The following is a 20,053-nucleotide window of genomic DNA, read 5'->3' as shown; positions in this document are numbered from 1 at the left end:
CTATAATATTATATGTATCATATACACTCTCTCTGACATTCTACTCGAGACAGCGAAAAATGCAGTTGTGTTCAGCGAACACTACCTACACTCCCCATTCATTGCTATACATATAAACTACACATAGTATTCAATACTATAAACACTACCTGCACTCCCCATTCATTGCTATACATATAAACTACACATAGTATTCAATACTATAAACACTACCTGCACTCCCCATTCATTGCTATACATATAAACTACACTTAGTATTCAATACTATAAACACTACCTGCACTCCCCATTCATTGCTATACATATAAACTACACATAGTACTCAATACTATAAACACTACCTGCACTCCCCATTCATTGCTATACATATAAACTACACTTATTATTTAATACTATAAACACTACCTGCACTCCCCATTCATTGCTATACATATAACTACACTTAGTATTCAATACTATAAACACTACCTGCACACCCCATTCATTGCTATACATATAATCTATAATCCTCATTCGTTACCATACATATAATCTGCATTCCTCATTCATTATTATACTTATAATCAACACCCCACATTCATTGTTATACACATAATCTGCACTCCAAGTTATTATTATTCATATAATCTAGACAACACATTCCGTTTTATATGTATAGTAATGAATGTGCAGTGCAGATCGTATATATAATAATAATTGTGGAATGCAGAATAGGCTACATAATGAATGCAGAGTGTAGGTTTTATGTATAATAAAGAAAGGTGTGTAAATCATGTGGTGTGTATATTATATGTATTGTTATGAATGTGACGTGTATGAATATGGTGTGTACATTATAAGTATGTGCATGTATATTAATGAGGGGCGAGGCGTAGCCCATTGGTAAGGCGTTCGCTTGATGCGCGGTCGGTTTGGGGTCTATCCCCGTCAGCGGGCCCATTAGGCTATTTCTCGCTCGAGCCAGTGCACCACGACAAAGGCCGTGGTATGTGCTATCTTGTCTATTGGGTGGTGCATATAACAGATCCCATGCTGCTAATCGGAAAGAGTAGCCCATGAAGTGGCGACAGCGGGTTTCCTCTTTCAATATCTTTGTGGTCCTTAACCATATAACCGTGACTAAATTGTGTTGAGTGCGTCGTTAAATAAAACATTTCCGTATACTAATGAATGTGGAGTGCATATTATAATAACGAATAGTAATGAATGTGGAGTAGCAAGGGATCGTTTATATTCACCATTCCATTGACATTGGTGTGCCAGTCGTGGTGCACTGGCTGGAGCAAGAAAAAGTTTGTTCGCACCAGGTGTAATCAGTCGTATGCAAATTTGGTTTTTGCCATATTGACTAGTGAAGAATCTATCCCCGTCGGTGCGCCCATGGACTATTTCTCGTTGCACCCAGTGCTCCACAACTGGTATAACAAAGCTAAAGTTTGTTTTGTTTAACGACATCACTAGATCACATTGATTAATTGATCATCGACTACTGGGTGACAAACATTTGGTAATTCTGACTCGTAGTCACAAGAGGAAACTCAAACTGAAAGCCATTTAAATAACTAATACCCAGAGTTGGCTGTATACAGGGCTGGTCTGCGTGTATGGTGTGGGTTTATCTCGACAGTAAAACGACGTATTGGTAATATCAAGAAAGTTATTTTAAAGTTCACACATACAAAGTTTGTAACGATGTTTCCCTTCTGATAAAGGTATAAATTCGCTTTCCGCGCTGTAAACTGTACGAAGAGCATCCAACTGAGTATTGTGTTAAGAGACTGAGCATACGAAACAGGGGCGTAGCGTGATCTGGATCGGGCAGGGGGTGGGGGGTGTTTCGAATATGAACCAAGTGGACCTTTTTCTATTTTGTTTTTGCACCATATTTATAAACCTGTGTTTTAGTACTGAAAGCGGACCGTTTGCTTCAGCGGGGGGGGGGGGGGTCGGACGCCCCCCCCCCCCGCTGAAGCAAACAGTCCGCTTTCAACGGTCCCCCCCCAGCCTACGCCCCTGCGAAATGATAGTGTATCCTGGATATACTAAATGATTGTATATCCTGGACATACTAAATGATTGTATATCCTGGACATACTAAATGATAGTGTATCCCAGACAATATCAGCGTAATCGAAAATCAGGAGCATAAATGAGTTGTATATTTTTGTAGATAAAGAACGAAAACAACTGATCATGCACAGGTTTTGGTTTCAACCTTAGATAAGCCTACTTGCACTGTCCCCAGAACGCTAGGATGGTTTACTAATTTAGGTTTACGACTGAAAGTAATTTGTTTTTATGACTAAAGTTTAACAGACCACAACTGTTACTGCACTGATGATCAAGAGTTTAAAATATTACAAGGGTTTTCAACAAGCAAACGTCGTCAAACTAACGTACGTTGGAAACCGTTCCACTAATAACATCGTTTATATAGATAAGAAACAGGATAGGACACGGAACAGAACCTATGGGTGTTCAGTGATTCATGAGTGCATGACATCACAACTATGTGTATTCCAGTGCGCCCTGTCCTATGCTAGGTTTTGATTTAGTAAACTAGTAGTCTGAGTGGCAGTCCTCTTTGAACAGTACAGGACTGTTGTATTGTCCAGTAAAGGATCTTCTCGTGAGTGGCTTTCCTCTAACAGACGAGGCACTAGAAAGAGATTAATGGAATCGACCACTATTTTGCCAAATGCCCATTCGACTCTGTATTGTGCAGAAATACGGTCTTGATCACGGATAACAGTTCTGTGTTCAGATTTGTAAGTACATCACGCTGTTTGGTATTAAATAGATACTTTTTTAAACCACAAAAAGCCTCTTTGTTCCGAGTTTCCTATTGATGGATTACTATTAGACCATAATATCTCCATATTGTTATTCATTAGCACATTGTGGCGACATTCTTGTGGGTGACTATGTTCACAACATAACTAGCAGTAGCGGATTTCTCTCACACTCTGCGGACCAAGTGTAGAAACAACCTTAATATACTGAACAACAAACTAAAGGCGAATATTAATTTACTTTGTTTTATTGTATTTCAAATTAATATCCTGGAATCTTAACGTTTATGTCAGTTAAAATTATGAATGTCTTATGAACATTTAGTCCCATTCTGACGGGCTGTTTACCGAATTCATTTTATCATGAAAAAAAGGTTTAAATATTCGCGTTTCCTTTTATTTTGTATATTATGTATTAGATACCAAATAGCCGTAGTTTAAACGGACATTCCCGAGTTTGTTGCATTGTAAGATGTTTCCGATTAATAAAATATTTCTACGATTACACTTACATATTAAATACATGCTCTTGTTTAGAATAAAAGTGTCTGTATATTCAACGTGTTTCTGGTCGCCTTAATATTTCTAAGTATCTATTAAATACGATGCATCACTGACCAACATGATGCCTCGTGCTATTGCATAATTTGAACTTGAAAATACATGTTCCTCTCTTTGGTGAAACTCTTTCATATTTATTATGTTTTCATCGTTTAAGGTGGAGTGACGGACTTGATATATGTGGTGGCAGTACTCATGAAGGGTGTCACAGAAAACCTGATATCATCACTGTTTTGACACTGATTTAATGAGTGATTATCATAATAGCTAGCTATGTTTATTCCAATGCGCGTTGTCCAGTGCTAATTTTGACGTTGTAAACTAGTCTAGGAGTGTCCGTCCTCTGAGCAGTGCAGGAAAGATGTATTGTCCAGTACAGCGTATACTCGGTAGTGGCTGTCCTCCAATAGACGAACGTAAATCTGCTTTTATTGAACGACACCACTAGAACACATTAATTTATTAATCATTGGCTGTTCGGTGTCAAAACATTTGGTAAATAAACGTTTGCCACCCAACAAAATAGTAAAACACTTTACTGCTTGCAGAAAGCCTGGAACCCATTCGTTACGGTTATTCGGACAAATGTAACAATAATTCGCTTTCTATGGCATTTCTCTCGTTATTGATAACTGTGTGATACTTGCTGGACGTTTTGCTACTATCTCATTCGACTCTTCTCGTATATAGGAGAGTTCCGGCAAGGACGGATAACTCGTGTTTTTGGAAAGACCCTATAGGAGGAGAACCACTCCCGAGGAGATCTTTTACTGGACAAAACATCCTTCATAAACTGCCACTCCCAGGCCTGTTTACTGAATCGAAAATAGCACAGGACAGAGCTCATTGGAATAAATTCAGATGTGATGACATTCACTCAATGTCAATGTCGGAAGTTCATGGCGCACCACGACCAGTGCCACCAACAGTCCGGTCACTGACAAGACACAAGACTGGACACACTTGACGGGAGTCTGAAAACATTCGTTAAGTGATTCTCCTCGCCAACATTCTCTCACAGCTCGAGCTAGGATCACCTAACAGAAGATATTACTGAGACGATACAAGGCTGGACACACTTGAGGGAGTCTGAAAACATTCGTTAAGTGATTCTCCTCGCCAACATCCTCTCACAGCTCGAGCTAGGATCACCTAACAGAAGATATTACTGAGACGATACAAGGCTGGACACACTTGAGGGAGTCTGAAAACATTCGTTAAGTGGTTCTCCTCGCCAACATCCTCTCACAGCTCGAGCTAGGATCACCTAACAGAAGATATTACTGAGACGATACAAGGCTGGACACACTTGAGGGAGTCTGAAAACATTCGTTAAGTGATTCTCCTCGCCAACATTCTCTCACAGCTCGAGCTAGGATCACCTAACAGAAGATATTACTGACGAGACTGTGATCACAGAACATCACTGGCTGTAATTCTGGTAATTCAAACAACACAAATACTACAGGTTTTCTCGCTAACAATTGTTTGCGTTATATCCAAAGATTACAAGCAGTTTTTGATTTAAATAATATTTATTCCGAAACCCAATACAGCAATTTGAGACTGACCAACAGGTTAATGCCTATATGAAGGCCTCTCCCTGCATTTCACACATACACATATTTTGTAAATCAAAATGAAATTTAAAAATATATAATTATTTACACTATGACTACCAAGAAGAATAATATAACGAAAAGTAAAAACGAGAAAATTAATGGAAAAAAGAGCAAATATTTAGGTGATGAATTGTTAATTATTCTCAAAACGTTTGCTGTTTATAAGAAAGTTCTGAACAGATGGAAAAATAGAAATATTTTGTGTGAACCATAAGGTCTGAATCACCAAATAAGCCTACACAAATAGGGTACTACGAGGTTGTATAATGGACCAAAACGTAAAAAGGTGTTCAGCGTCTTCAACTATATGACCATACGTACACGAAGGGCTACCACTTACATGTACTAATTTATCACCATTTAAGCCACTAGTACCCAAACGAAATCTGTTGCCTTCTGTCACCTTCATAGAAATAGCTTGGTACTATAGGGTCCTGTTTTTTTAAATATGTTTAATGAAGAACAATGTATAAAATGTAACTTTGAGAGGGTTTGTTTTGTGCGAGTTCATCGGATGAGAACCCAGCAGATCGTAATCCACCAGAAAGTCAGTAGTGTATACAGTAATTATATAACGAAACAAGGGTGCACGACCAACTGTACAACGTAGGCTGAACTGGAAATATACGTCGTGACGTTTTCATAGTTCACACACTTCTAACACTGAACCAGTTTCATCTCACTGCTGAATTTATGCTGGATTATTGGTGCCAAACATCGGTGACGATGTACCATCTCTACCGATGGAAGGTGTGTGTTCGTTGGCGGAAAGACTTGCCAGTTTCTTGGTCATCTGCAAAACGGAAAATAAAACATTTAATGGCTATTATCACCAAGCCGTTAGAAACAGACTACACACAACCGGGAATAAATAGAAGAATGGCGCGTCACAGAAAGAATAAATGATTGTTTTTTTCTGGATACTCAGATATTGAAAATAATATAGTCGATAACGACTGATACTACGTCCCCATATCTATGACCCCTCCCTCAACACGTATTAGTTCCCCAGATCGCAATGCTATTGGTATTAGTCATAACGTCACCATATCTGTAAAACTCCCACCTTCCAACATGTATTATTTTTCCCAGCTCGAAATGCGAACTACTGTTACTAGTCCTAACGTCACATGACCTGTGAAAACCTAAACAACAACACTTAGCACTGTAACAGCATAGATCGAGGTCTGAAACTGATTTGATGCCTTCAGTCGTTTTTTTTCCCCTTCGAACTTTCCACCTAGACTTCTTTGTTTTCATTGAACCGAATTATACAGAGCTCCATATTCATAAGCATCGAGAAACAAGTTGGCAAGTAATATATCAGTTAGAGGAAATACCAGTTGCTTCTCAATTTGTCTTGTCCCCACATTTATAGATGTTATCAGAGAAGAAGACTTGTCTCGGTATACGTTTGTTTAGACGGATATTAGGATAGTTCTTCCTTAGACAACATAATAATACTAACACCGTAAAACTAGTTAAATTATTATCAACCATTAGTTTCTTTGTTCGGGAGATGGTTGCATATGATGGTTATATTGTTTGTCGCTTTGTTGGTGGGTACTATCACAAAGGCACATTTTAAAAATTATGAACAGCTGTAACAAAACATACATATAAACAGTTTTTGCATCCGTTACTAGTTTGTGCCTTAACCCATTTATTATCACGTATGTGCCTTTACGTTTGGCACATTTTAGCAGTCTTCGAATGCATCCACGAATGTCTACAAGTTATAATCCCAACTGATATTTCGCTCTTCGCGAAATTTGAAACGAATAATCCAAGCCTTGCCAATATATATATATATATATATATATATATATATATATATATATATATATATATATATACACACACACACGCACACGCACACGCACACACGCACACACCGTGTATATGTATATTTGTATCTGTCTGTATGTATGTAAGTATGTATGTAAATATGTATGGATCTATACATACATACAAACATACAAACATAGCTCAGAGCGTATCGTGGTTAGTCTTGCAATTTGCGGGCGAATCGGTGCCACAGGTTCGAGTCCCAGCAACGGCATGGGACAATTTTTGAGGCCAGAAAGGATTTAATTATCCCCTGTGCCAGTGCGTTAATATCTATGTATGTAATAGTCAACCTCGACATACATACAATATATAGATATTCATACATCAATACATATGGATGCCTCAATAGCTCGGAAGGTATTGTGGCAAGTCTGCCATTTGCGGGGGATTCGGTGCCATAGGTTGGAGTCCCAGCAACGGCATGGGACAATTTGTGAGGCCAGAAAGGATTTAATTATCCCCTGCGCCAGTGCGTTAATATTTATGTATGTAATCGTCAACATCCACATACATCCAATATATAAATATTCTAACATCAATACATACCAGCCAGTGCCAGGTCTGCCCACTGTTTCATGTACGTAAGCGGGATCGATCGCGTAACTTGTAGGCCCCATGCATATGGCTGAGTTAAAGAGCATCCTTTTTATGGATGCCTCAATAGCTCAGAAGCTATCGCGATAAGTCTGCAATTTGCTGGCGATTCGGTGCCATAGGTTCGAGTCCCAGTAACGGCATGGGATAATTTGTGAGGCCACACAGGATTTAATTATCCCATGCACCAGAGCATTAATATCTATGTAAGCAATCGTCAAACTCGACATACATACAATATATAGATATTCATACGTCAATACATACATAAAATATATAAATATTCATACATCAATACATACATGCATGCATACATACGTACATACATATACATATACATGATCACATACTTAAAGAATTTGATAACTTTGCAAATTAGATGTAAATTAATCGAGGTCACGGCAATAGGTTTATTGACATTCATCGTCATCAAATAAAAACATTTCAATAACAAATTTTCACTGAAAGCTGTACAGCCTCCAGACAAAAAAACCCCAACAACAACAACAAACATTATGCTCTAGTCTATTTGGATGTAAGGACATAAAAAGACGTCATTCTAGTTTGACGTCATTTCTATTCAAAAAGACACTGCGCCATATATCCTTACGTCATTTGAATATCTAGTAATGGCGGACTGGAATTAAAGTTGCGTGTACAGTTTACAAAAACACGTTGTATTAAGCTTCAGATTATATGATAAAGAGATTATTACCCTTGTGTATTTCTGTATCGTCAATATCATATATTAGGAATAAAAAAAAAAATATATATATCACTGCATTTTGTAAGAGAAGAAATCTCACAATCAGCTCGAAACCCATGTTTAATTTTTCCGCCGTAATGCTGCGGAAAGCTCTAAAACGTAAGAAATCCGCGCGAACCGTGAATGCACCGTACTGACCGCAAGCAAACCGTTAACCTTCCGCGACCTTCCGCGAGACAACCGCAGCCTTCCGCCACAATTAACATTTACGGTCGCTACGGTTTCTTTGCGGAAGCTATACGGTTCCCTTGAATGCATTGGCGGTTTGCATGCGGTTTCTTGACGGTAACTACGGTTGTTACGTTATCCACACGGCTAACACGTTTAATTACGTTCTTCTCACGATCTGTAGCGGTTCTGGAGAAATATATAAAGCAGCCCATGCCAAAGCTCCTCATTCCACGATAACCATGCCACCCAAGGGACGAGGAAAGGGCAAACAGAAAAGACATAGGTCTGTCACTCCTCCTGTTGCACCTTCTCCACAACATGATCCTGCTACGGTAGAATCCGATGAAGAACAACAAACACATGAGACAGTTGACATAGAAGTACAAACAAAAGACGGAGCTGCAACAACCCCAGCAATGAAAAAAACGAGAGCTGTTCCACTGAGCTTGCAGCCAGAACAAGAACAAGAATTGGCTGACTGGTATAAAGAAAATGAATTCTTATACAACTTCAGGATGGCTGATTATAAAAACAAGGAGAAGAGGCAGAGATTAATGAAAGAAAAAGCTCAACAGTTCGGAATATCCGCAGAACAGTTGACCACCTGGTTGAAATCGGTGCGAGACAGAGCAGGGAAAATCACCAAGAAGCAGCCCTCTGGCTCTGGAGCATTGCCCCTCACTGACCGTGACAAGTGGGTCCTAGACAACTTCGATTACATCCAGAATTACATGAGGAGAGTTGCAGAAGGCAAGAGAAAGAAAGGGGGTCAACTGTCGGAGAACCTGCCCAGTGCTGCTCCATCTGATGTATCTCAAGATCATGGTTCCACAGAAAAGAAGGATGGAGATTCAGATCATGGGTCCGCTAGTGAAGTGTCCAAGGCGTCCAAATTCTCAAAGGTTTCTTCTTCCAAGCGTTCCTCAAAGATGTCCTCCACAACACCTTCAGCAGAAGACGTTCTGAGTAAAGTAAGTACATTTTGTGACAAATGATCATTCCTCTTCTTTGCTTTGCTTGCAATTTCATCATTATGGTTCATTTCAGATTTGTATGATTCTTTAGTAATGTACTTTGCCTCCATAATTATGACACTAGCTTTCCAAGCTGTCACAGTCAGGAAGGATTCTCTTTGTACTTAGGTTAAAGCTATTTTTCTCTTTTTCACGGTAGCCGTGGGGTCAAAATCGCTTGATTAATTATCTTACGCCTTTCACCTCCTAGGCGTGAGTTCGAATCCCGCTCAGAGCAGGTTAATACTTGTCAAGGGATTTTTACACATACGAATGTGGGAAAGTTGCCAGTTACTTGCCGCGGGTCGGTGAATTACTCCGAGTACTCTGATTTCCTCGACCACTAAAACTGGCATGTCCGTAAATGTCCTATATTGTGTTAATCGAACTATAAGCCCTTTCCCTCTGTCCTCTTGAAAAACTTACATTTTAATTGGAATGATGACAGAAATGTGAAGTTACCTCAGAAAGTTCTTGAAACTTGACTGGTCTTCTGCTCCCAATTCAACCATGAGTTGCTCATACTGTCCAAACCTGACCCTTCTCAGCAACCACTGTTTGACCCATACTCTTCTCTGTCTTTTCATTCTCCTTCTTTCTCTTGCAGCAACAATTTCAGCTTCTTTTTGCCTCCTCATTATTATAATGACCATAGCAGCTTCTGCAGTCAGAACCAGGAGCTCCATAGCACATTGTTGCAGTAATTTAGCTCTATTGTCTGGTGGAAAAAACGTGTCTTCTTCAGACAGCATGTTATCTTCTTGAAATCAGCAGATGAAATGGCAGACAGCAGCATTGGAGGGACTTTTTATACCAAAACTTCTGCGGTTCTGCGCGGTTGCCCACTCCGCAGAGTCTCGCTGTTTTCCGCAGTTCCAGAACCGTCTACACACCGTGAGGAATCCGTGGTGTACGTATTCATCGTAGTGCTTCTGTGATTATCCGCAAAGCCACCGCGAACATCCGTGCATGTCCGCGAGCCCACCGCTTATATTCGTGAAGACAACGCACACATCCGCGAAACCACCGCGTATATCCGTGAGGATACCGTGTACATCCGTGAGAACACCGTGCATATCCGTGTAAACAACGTGATCACCGTCTGTCATCCCCGGCGATCCGCTGAAAGACGACCTTCTACGACCCTACGCGAGCCGAAACGCATCGAACCGCAGAAACCGCTACACCGACGTGATCAACCCGTGAGCACACCGCCAAGGTAATGAAATTTGCGCGTTGGTCATAAAAAAACTGGCGGAAAACCGTACACTCCAGAACCGCGCGCACCGTACGAAAACCGCATAAGTGGGAAAGGGGTATTACTAAGCAGGCCCGTAGCCAGCATTTTGAGTGGGAGGGTTCGACTATGCATTTGCCGGGGTCTTTCGGATAATGTATAGGATCCAGGGCCATCCTCCCCGGAAAATGTGAATAGTCTGAGTCTAAAACGCGTTTTCCTGGGATCGGGAACTTAAATATTGATAATTTAAAACAACGATTTTCCATTATTTTGTACATTGTATTTTTGTTATTAAGGCTATTAAAGTTATTATTATATTTGGTTTTTCAAGATAATGAAATTTTAGCATACAACATGACTTACAGGCACTGATTCGGTGTATTAAACTGAGGTGCATGTTAAATATTTTCGGCAATTGCTTATTATAACCTTAGTAACAGAAAAGGTATGTGTACCTCAGAACTATGATCAATTCCTTTAATAATGAACATATTTATGAAAAACGAAACACATTACGTTCATGATAATTGTATCATCACCAATCACCGCCAACACCTGCATCCCCTGTTAAGAGTACAGGTGTAGTCCTCAAACGTTTTCAGCAAAAGGTATTGTATAAGGTATTGTATAAGGTATTGTATCAGGTATAGCATTCCATTTCATGTTTGTCTCTGATGCGTCATATCATCAAAATGGCATCTATATGTTGACTATAAAACATTTTGAAGTACTTGGTAATTACCTTCTAGAAAGTACGCAACATTTTCTAATTGGCCTTAATCCTACGGGACATTTTCAAATTCAAGAGCACCAAAACCAACCCTCTCTCCCACTCACCCCAAACCTGTTTCTCTCCTGGATGGAGGAACCGGCGAATGTCGACACCTGCGCCCATGACAGGCGTATGCTACAACAGCTTGTTCTGAATGTGCACTTTAAAACCTATGACCTGACATGACCTAACAGGATTAATTTCTATTGTTAACCTTTATTTGCTTGATAAATCAATACAAGGTGAACTGCTGTCATTGTCATGTTTTTATCAAATGCTACGAGGTTATCAATATAGTAGAAAATACAATTAAACATTTTTGCTACATGTACGTTCATTTATTTATTTATTTTTTAGTTATAAATTCTGAATCATGTACACTACAGCTTCGCTATGGGGATTGGTGAATGACGAAGACAAGCACATTTTGTTTTATGGGAGGGCTGGAAGTTACAAAAAGTGGACCTTAGCTTTTGCGGGAGGGTTCGGATGACTCCTCTCCCCCCCCCCCTCCCTAAATACGGGACTGCTAAGCACGCTGGCATGTACTAACTAGTAACGGTACTTACAAGGTTGTAGACCTTGGCGACATCTCGATTCGCCCGTGTGATATCTTCTGTAGTGTACATCGATATTAATCTGCTAGCTTGTTCACTCACATCGGGACGGACGGTTCTGAGATCGCATCTCTCCAAACGCGAACACAAAGAGTTGCCTGACTGCTTCAATAGACCTGCCACGTTTTTTGGATCCTACAACAAAAGAAATCAAAACCACGTAATATCATACAAAATGTAGCTATTCAAAATTCTATTCTGTCCATCAATACACGATTATAGGTTTTCCACCTAAACTAAAATATTGCACTAAATTTACTGTGATATTTATGATATAGTACTATCATGGATAATTCCGCATTATAGTAACAAAGTATTTCTGTAAAATTAAAGTACTTATACTTATATGGATATACTTTCAAATTTTTCCCATAACAAAATTAACAAACATGAAATAATACAAACTTTAAATTCACTTAGATACCTCAACATAACTATCATGTTCGCCAAGCAGCAGGAAGACAGCTCGAAGTACAGTGTGGGCAACTGGACTCAGTCTAATTAGCGTTTTCAGACCGGTGGCCGTACGTGTTGTCATTCCAGAAAGTGGACGATCGGTTAAAAGGTCGGACAGTTTTGCCTTGGCTTTCCCCAGGGCTTTTTTAACCTTGGATCTTTGAGAGTGTGTTGAATTTTCAGTCTTGTAGATGGCCTTTTCCAGTCTGTCGACACGGTTACTCAAAACTGCGTCTTTCAGGGCTGAAATAAGGTCAAGCAATATTATCACCTAGTAGCACAGACAGCTTGAACTGTTACATGTAGCATTAATAAATATAGAATATCAGGTTACTACGTTTTCATATCGTGGTTATTTGGCGTGGTTCACATAATGGTGTAACAGGCGAGTTTCAAAACATTTTAACCTGATATATATATTTTTTTATTATGCAACCTTTTTCAAGTTATATTTTTGTAATATGTTTCAGTTAAAAGCGGAATAGAAACCAGCCAAAACGTTATGTGTTTACACATTGTAAGTAGAATGCTTTCATTATATTTCAAAGCCTGTGTCACAACATTACTAATTTTGTACTTTTTTTCTGTGAAAATAAACTCAAGTATATATCAGGGCCGTAGCTAGGATTTTTTGTTTGGGGGGGGGGGGGGGGGGGGGGGCAACTGAATAGTTAATAGTCTAAAACTCCTTAAACAGTTAAGAAGAGAATTTTTTTAAAGTTTTTATAATGCTTTCCGGATTTCCCCTCCCCCCGCTAGCTACGGCCCTGTATATGTGACTTGAATATAAGATATACTAGTATATCTCTAGCTGCTAGTACTGTGACGTCAAACGCTGTTCCAATGTAAACATTCTTTGCAGGAAGCTACTTGCTTTTTTTGTTTCAAAATGTTTAATTAAAAATGCTGGCTAGTTCCGAATGGGAGCGAATAATGGAGAATTGAAAAATAAGAGGTAATTTGATATTACGGGAAGTATAAATGCTATATTTATTTATTCAGTTCAACAATGATTGCTGTAATTGGATGTTTGAAAAATGAGGTAACGACCTACGACTAAATTGAGTAAACATCTGTCATGCGCTTAACTTATTTCCTAGTGACATGATAACACATAGCAACGCCAAGGTTATCGTGCTAGCAACGGAGGGGTTATCAAGTCACAGGAAGCATGGTTGCATGATAATGCATTGTGCTGTATGCCACTTTTGATTTAAGATTGACAAATGCTGGCTTCATACCGAGTACAAGCTCCAACCAAGTGCAAGTGCACAATCCACGCACATATACACGTTCTCGCATACACACGCACACTGTACATAATATACAAAACACGCATATAAACACAGTAACACACAAACACTCATATATACATATGCTGTCACTAACATATATATATATATATATATATATATATATATATATATATATATATATATATATATATATATATATATACAGTGACAGCATGTTATTAAATAACTGAACTGTTGGTAGTAGTTTTATTATTATATTTGTTCAAAATGTAATTTTGTTATATATATATATATATATATATATATATATATATATACATACATACATACATACATACATACATACATACATACATACATACATACGTACACGCACGCACACACTCATATATACAACATACATACATATATATATATATATATATATATATATATATATACATACAATGATACATATATTACATATATATATGTGGTATGTTCTTGCACAAAACAAACGAGTGCAATAAATGGGAAGCGAAAACAACGTATGTGAAGTTCTGTATTTATTACATACCTTTTTAATTTCACGTCATAACTATACCTTCTGAAATCTATTAATCAATCCTCCTTTCATGGATTTACTTAACGTTAACAATCACACTCTGCGGCAGTCGTGTGTAATGTTTCAAATACGATGTGACGTAATTTGTAAATTATACATGACGTCAGTAACAAAAAAGCGCCATGACCAGTAAAAATAAAAAGGGAATCCCCATTTACAAGTTCCGATCCAGTTCGCATATATGTGTGATACAAGATAAATTTATCACACGGCTTGAAAATGTCTTTATCACTATAGTAAGATTGCATAGGTATGTAATAAAGATTTATTCCGTATGAGCGCACGTCATGGAATGAGTCTGTCTTGCATAGTTAGGAATGGGAGAAATATATATAATATTTTACATTTCCAAAGTATGAGATATTTTTCAGATAACATACTTTAAAAAATTGATAACTTTGCAAATTAGATGTAAATTAATCGCGGTCACGGCACTAGGTTTATTAACATTTAAGCAAACGTACTAGGGGATACTCCATCATTGACGTATGCATTCATAGTCATCAAACAAAAACATTTCAACAGCAACCTTACACTGAAAGGTGTTCAGTGTTCAGACCACAAAAACCCTTAAGCATTAGTTTATTTTTATGTAAGGATATCCAAAATGAGGTCATTCAAGTTTGACGTGATTTCCATTAAAAAACCCAGCGCGTTACGTATTCTTACGTCATTTGAATATCTAGTAATGGCGGACTGGAATTAAAGTTGCGTGTACAGTTTACAAAAACACATTGTATTACGCTTGAGATTATACAATAAAGAGATTATTACCCTCGTGTGTTTCGGTATCACCAATATCATATATTATGAATAAAAATAATGTATTATGCTCGTAAGAGGCTCGCATAATACAACTTTTATTCCTAATATATGATACTGATGATACCAAAAACCACTCTTTCAGTAATGTCTGGTAAAGCTTCTCATAACCGACTGTTAATTTGTAAGTTGACTGAATTAATCCCTGCCTCCGACGAGGAACATATATGGTAAAGCGTCCGCTTGGTGCGCGGTCGGTCTGGGACCGATGCCCGTCGGTGGGCCCATTGGGCTATTTCTCTTTCTAGCCAGTGCACCACGACTGGTTTATTAAAGGTCGTGGTATGTGCTATCCTCTCTGTGGTATGTGCTATCCTGTCTGTGGGATGTACTATCCTGCCTGTGGGATGTGCTATCCTCTCTGTGGTATGTGCTATCCTCTCTGTGGTATGTGCTATCCTCTCTGTGGTATGTGCTATCCTGTCTGTGGGATGTACTATCCTCTCTGTGGTATGTGCTATCCTCTCTGTGGGATGGTGCATATGAAATATCTCTTGCTACTAATGGGGAATTGTAGTGGATTTCCTCTCTATGACTATGTCAAAATTACCAAATGTTTGACATCCAATAGTCGATGATTAATAAATCAATTTGCTCTAGTGGTGTCGTTATACAAAACACACTTTTAACTTTAATGCTTACCTCCACACAGCGACACCACTTCAGACTGGGTAATCGCCTTTGTTAAAACAGGGTTGTCTTCCATATGCATTTTCTTGAATCTTTCTACCTGGTTTGACAAGTCGATTTGATTACCAGACTTCATAGCTTTCTCGAGATCTTTATTCATCTTCTTCTCTGTCGCGGTCTGGTAACAGTAAAACACGTGATGGATAACAACCCAGTTTTGTCATTGACAAGAATATCGTCAGTCATTGTCCCCACAAAACCCCACCCGATCAGGCAAGTCAGGAGTTGTTATTTCTATATACAATGAAGGGTTTACCTCACCTAGAGCACTTTCTCCAAACGTGTCGATGGACAAATAGTCAGTTGACTACATACTATTCCATGAGAAAAAGACATTAAATATAATTGTGTATACTTCCCTTACCCATCAACAACAAAAAACATTTTAGAAATAAAACATCACCCAATTATTTCATGGTTACCCATAATTAAGTGTCGTTATACGAAATCAAAGTTTACATACATTAAAGGGACATTCACGAGTTTTCTGCATTGTAAGATGTTTACTACTAATAAAATATTTTTACGATTAAACTTACATATTAAATATGTTTTCTTGTTTAGAATATCAGGGTCTGTATATTCAATGTGTTTCTGGTCGTCTTAATATTTGTAAGAAGCCCAAACTGGATTTTGTCTTCAAATAATTTCGTACGTACGAAAAAAGTATATTTTAGAAAATAAAATGAAATTTAACCTAGTACATATATAACAACGATCAGAAACACGTTTAATATACAGCCGCCACTAATTTGTATGTAGAAAAATATATTTGATATGTACTTACAATCGTTAAAACGTCTGTGTTAGTCGATAACATCTTAAAAATGGCAGCGAACTCAGGAATGTCCCTTTAAGGGATTTAGTTAGTTATTTAGTTAGTTGGTTTACGTCTGAAGTGAAGGTGACTCGAAGAGTAAGAACACCAATGGACGCCATGATGCCATGAATACCCTAAGTTGCGTATCAGCTGTTACTAGTAAAGATATGTTTATCTAACATAGTGAGTACCACACGCAATGCTATATCATCAATTGCTACACTGTAAACTACTAGAGTACAATCTATAAACTTTCACCCGATAAGGTAGTCTTGTTATAACCTTTGATATGACATACCATACCATCGAATGATACACTGTCAACTAACTGCGTAAAATTTATAAACACTCACCCGATAAGACTGATTTGTTATAACATTTGATATACCATTGATTGCTACATTTTCAACTAGCTAATAAGGGTACAGCCATCTATAAACACCTTGTAAGGTGGTTTCGTTATAACCTTTGACATACTATTCATAGCTCAGCTGTAAACTAGTAGAGTACAGCCATCTATAAACACCTTGTAAGGTGGTTTCGTTATAACCTTTGACATACTATTCATAGCTCAGCTGTAAACTAGTAGAGTACAGCCATCTATAAACACCTTGTAAGGTGGTTTCGTTATAACCTTTGACATACTATTCATAGCTCAACTGTAAACTAGTAGAGTACAGCCATCTATAAACACCTTGTAAGGTGGTTTCGTTATAACCTTTGACATACTATTCATAGCTCAGCTGTAAACTAGTAGAGTACAGCCATCTATAAACACCTTGTAAGGTGGTTTCGTTATAACCTTTGACATACTATTCATAGCTCAGCTGTAAACTAGTAGAGTACAGCCATCTATAAACACCTTGTAAGGTGGTTTCGTTATAACCTTTGACATACTATTCATAGCTCAACTGTAAACTAGTAGAGTACAGCCATCTATAAACACCTTGTAAGGTGGTTTCGTTATAACCTTTGACATACTATTCATAGCTCAGCTGTAAACTAGTAGAGTACAGCCATCTATAAACACCTTGTAAGGTGGTTTCGTTATAACCTTTGACATACTATTCATAGCTCAGCTGTAAACTAGTAGAGTACAGCCATCTATAAAACACCTTGTAAGGTGGTTTCGTTATAACCTTTGACATACTATTCATAGCTCAGCTGTAAACTAGTAGAGTACAGCCATCTATAAACACCTTGTAAGGTGGTTTCGTTATAACCTTTGACATACTATTCATAGCTCAGCTGTAAACTAGTAGAGTACAGCCATCTATAAACACCTTGTAAGGTGGTTTCGTTATAACCTTTGACATACTATTCATAGCTCAGCTGTAAACTAGTAGAGTACAGCCATCTATAAACACCTTGTAAGGTGGTTTCGTTATAACCTTTGACATACTATTCATAGCTCAACTGTAAACTAGTAGAGTACAGCCATCTATAAACACCTTGTAAGGTGGTTTCGTTATAACCTTTGACATACTATTCATAGCTCAGCTGTAAACTAGTAGAGTACAGCCATCTATAAACACCTTGTAAGGTGGTTTCGTTATAACCTTTGACATACTATTCATAGCTCAGCTGTAAACTAGTAGAGTACAGCCATCTATAAACACCTTGTAAGGTGGTTTCGTTATAACCTTTGACATACTATTCATAGCTCAGCTGTAAACTAGTAGAGTACAGCCATCTATAAACACCTTGTAAGGTGGTTTCGTTATAACCTTTGACATACTATTCATAGCTCAGCTGTAAACTAGTAGAGTACAGCCATCTATAAACACCTTGTAAGGTGGTTTCGTTATAACCTTTGACATACTATTCATAGCTCAGCTGTAAACTAGTAGAGTACAGCCATCTATAAACACCTTGTAAGGTGGTTTCGTTATAACCTTTGACATACTATTCATAGCTCAGCTGTAAACTAGTAGAGTACAGCCATCTATAAACACCTTGTAAGGTGGTTTCGTTATAACCTTTGACATACTATTCATAGCTCAGCTGTAAACTAGTAGAGTACAGCCATCTATAAACACCTTTGACATACTATTCATAGCTTGTAAGGTGGTTTCGTTATAACCTTTGACATACTATTCATAGCTCAGCTGTAAACTAGTAGAGTACAGCCATCTATAAACACCTTGTAAGGTGGTTTCGTTATAACCTTTGACATACTATTCATAGCTCAGCTGTAAACTAGTAGAGTACAGCCATCTATAAACACCTTGTAAGGTGGTTTCGTTATAACCTTTGACATACTATTCATAGCTCAGCTGTAAACTAGTAGAGTACAGCCATCTATAAACACCTTGTAAGGTGGTTTCGTTATAACCTTTGACATACTATTCATAGCTCAGCTGTAAACTAGTAGAGTACAGCCATCTATAAACACCTTGTAAGGTGGTTTCGTTATAACCTTTGACATACTATTCATAGCTCAGCTGTAAACTAGTAGAGTACAGCCATCTATAAACACCTTGTAAGGTGGTTTCGTTATAACCTTTGACATACTATTCATAGCTCAGCTGTAAACTAGTAGAGTACAGCCATCTATAAACACCTTGTAAGGTGGTTTCGTTATAACCTTTGACATACTATTCATAGCTCAGCTGTAAACTAGTAGAGTACAGCCATCTATAAACACCTTGTAAGGTGGTTTCGTTATAACCTTTGACATACTATTCATAGCTCAGCTGTAAACTAGTAGAGTACAGCCATCTATAAACACCTTGTAAGGTGGTTTCGTTATAACCTTTGACATACTATTCATAGCTCAGCTGTAAACTAGTAGAGTACAGCCATCTATAAACACCTTGTAAGGTGGTTTCGTTATAACCTTTGACATACTATTCATAGCTCAGCTGTAAACTAGTAGAGTACAGCCATCTATAAACACCTTGTAAGGTGGTTTCGTTATAACCTTTGACATACTATTCATAGCTCAGCTGTAAACTAGTAGAGTACAGCCATCTATAAACACCTTGTAAGGTGGTTTCGTTATAACCTTTGACATACTATTCATAGCTCAGCTGTAAACTAGTAGAGTACAGCCATCTATAAACACCTTGTAAGGTGGTTTCGTTATAACCTTTGACATACTATTCATAGCTCAGCTGTAAACTAGTAGAGTACAGCCATCTATAAACACCTTGTAAGGTGGTTTCGTTATAACCTTTGACATACTATTCATAGCTCAGCTGTAAACTAGTAGAGTACAGCCATCTATAAACACCTTGTAAGGTGGTTTCGTTATAACCTTTGACATACTATTCATAGCTCAGCTGTAAACTAGTAGAGTACAGCCATCTATAAACACCTTGTAAGGTGGTTTCGTTATAACCTTTGACATACTATTCATAGCTCAGCTGTAAACTAGTAGAGTACAGCCATCTATAAACACCTT

The 20,053-nt window shown here is 38.1% G+C and overlaps 1 protein-coding gene across 1 annotated transcript; it reads right to left on the bottom strand.

Annotated features, from left to right (window-relative positions):
* Nucleotides 1–4,869: 4,869 nt before the first annotated feature.
* LOC121373918 lies at nucleotides 4,870–15,931 on the bottom strand. Its single transcript, XM_041500734.1, has 4 exons — nucleotides 15,780–15,931; nucleotides 12,424–12,698; nucleotides 11,952–12,134; nucleotides 4,870–5,768 (listed from the first exon to the last, which is right to left on the bottom strand). The coding sequence occupies exons 1-4, from the start codon at nucleotides 15,925–15,927 to the stop codon at nucleotides 5,667–5,669; spliced, it is 708 nt and encodes a 235-aa protein (XP_041356668.1). The 5' UTR covers nucleotides 15,928–15,931; the 3' UTR covers nucleotides 4,870–5,666.
* Nucleotides 15,932–20,053: the final 4,122 nt, after the last annotated feature.

The sequence above is a fragment of the Gigantopelta aegis genome, chromosome 6, assembly GCF_016097555.1.
Source record: "Gigantopelta aegis isolate Gae_Host chromosome 6, Gae_host_genome, whole genome shotgun sequence".
Classification (NCBI taxonomy): Eukaryota; Metazoa; Mollusca; class Gastropoda; order Neomphalida; family Peltospiridae; genus Gigantopelta; species Gigantopelta aegis.
This window is presented reverse-complemented; position numbering and strand designations above follow the sequence as displayed.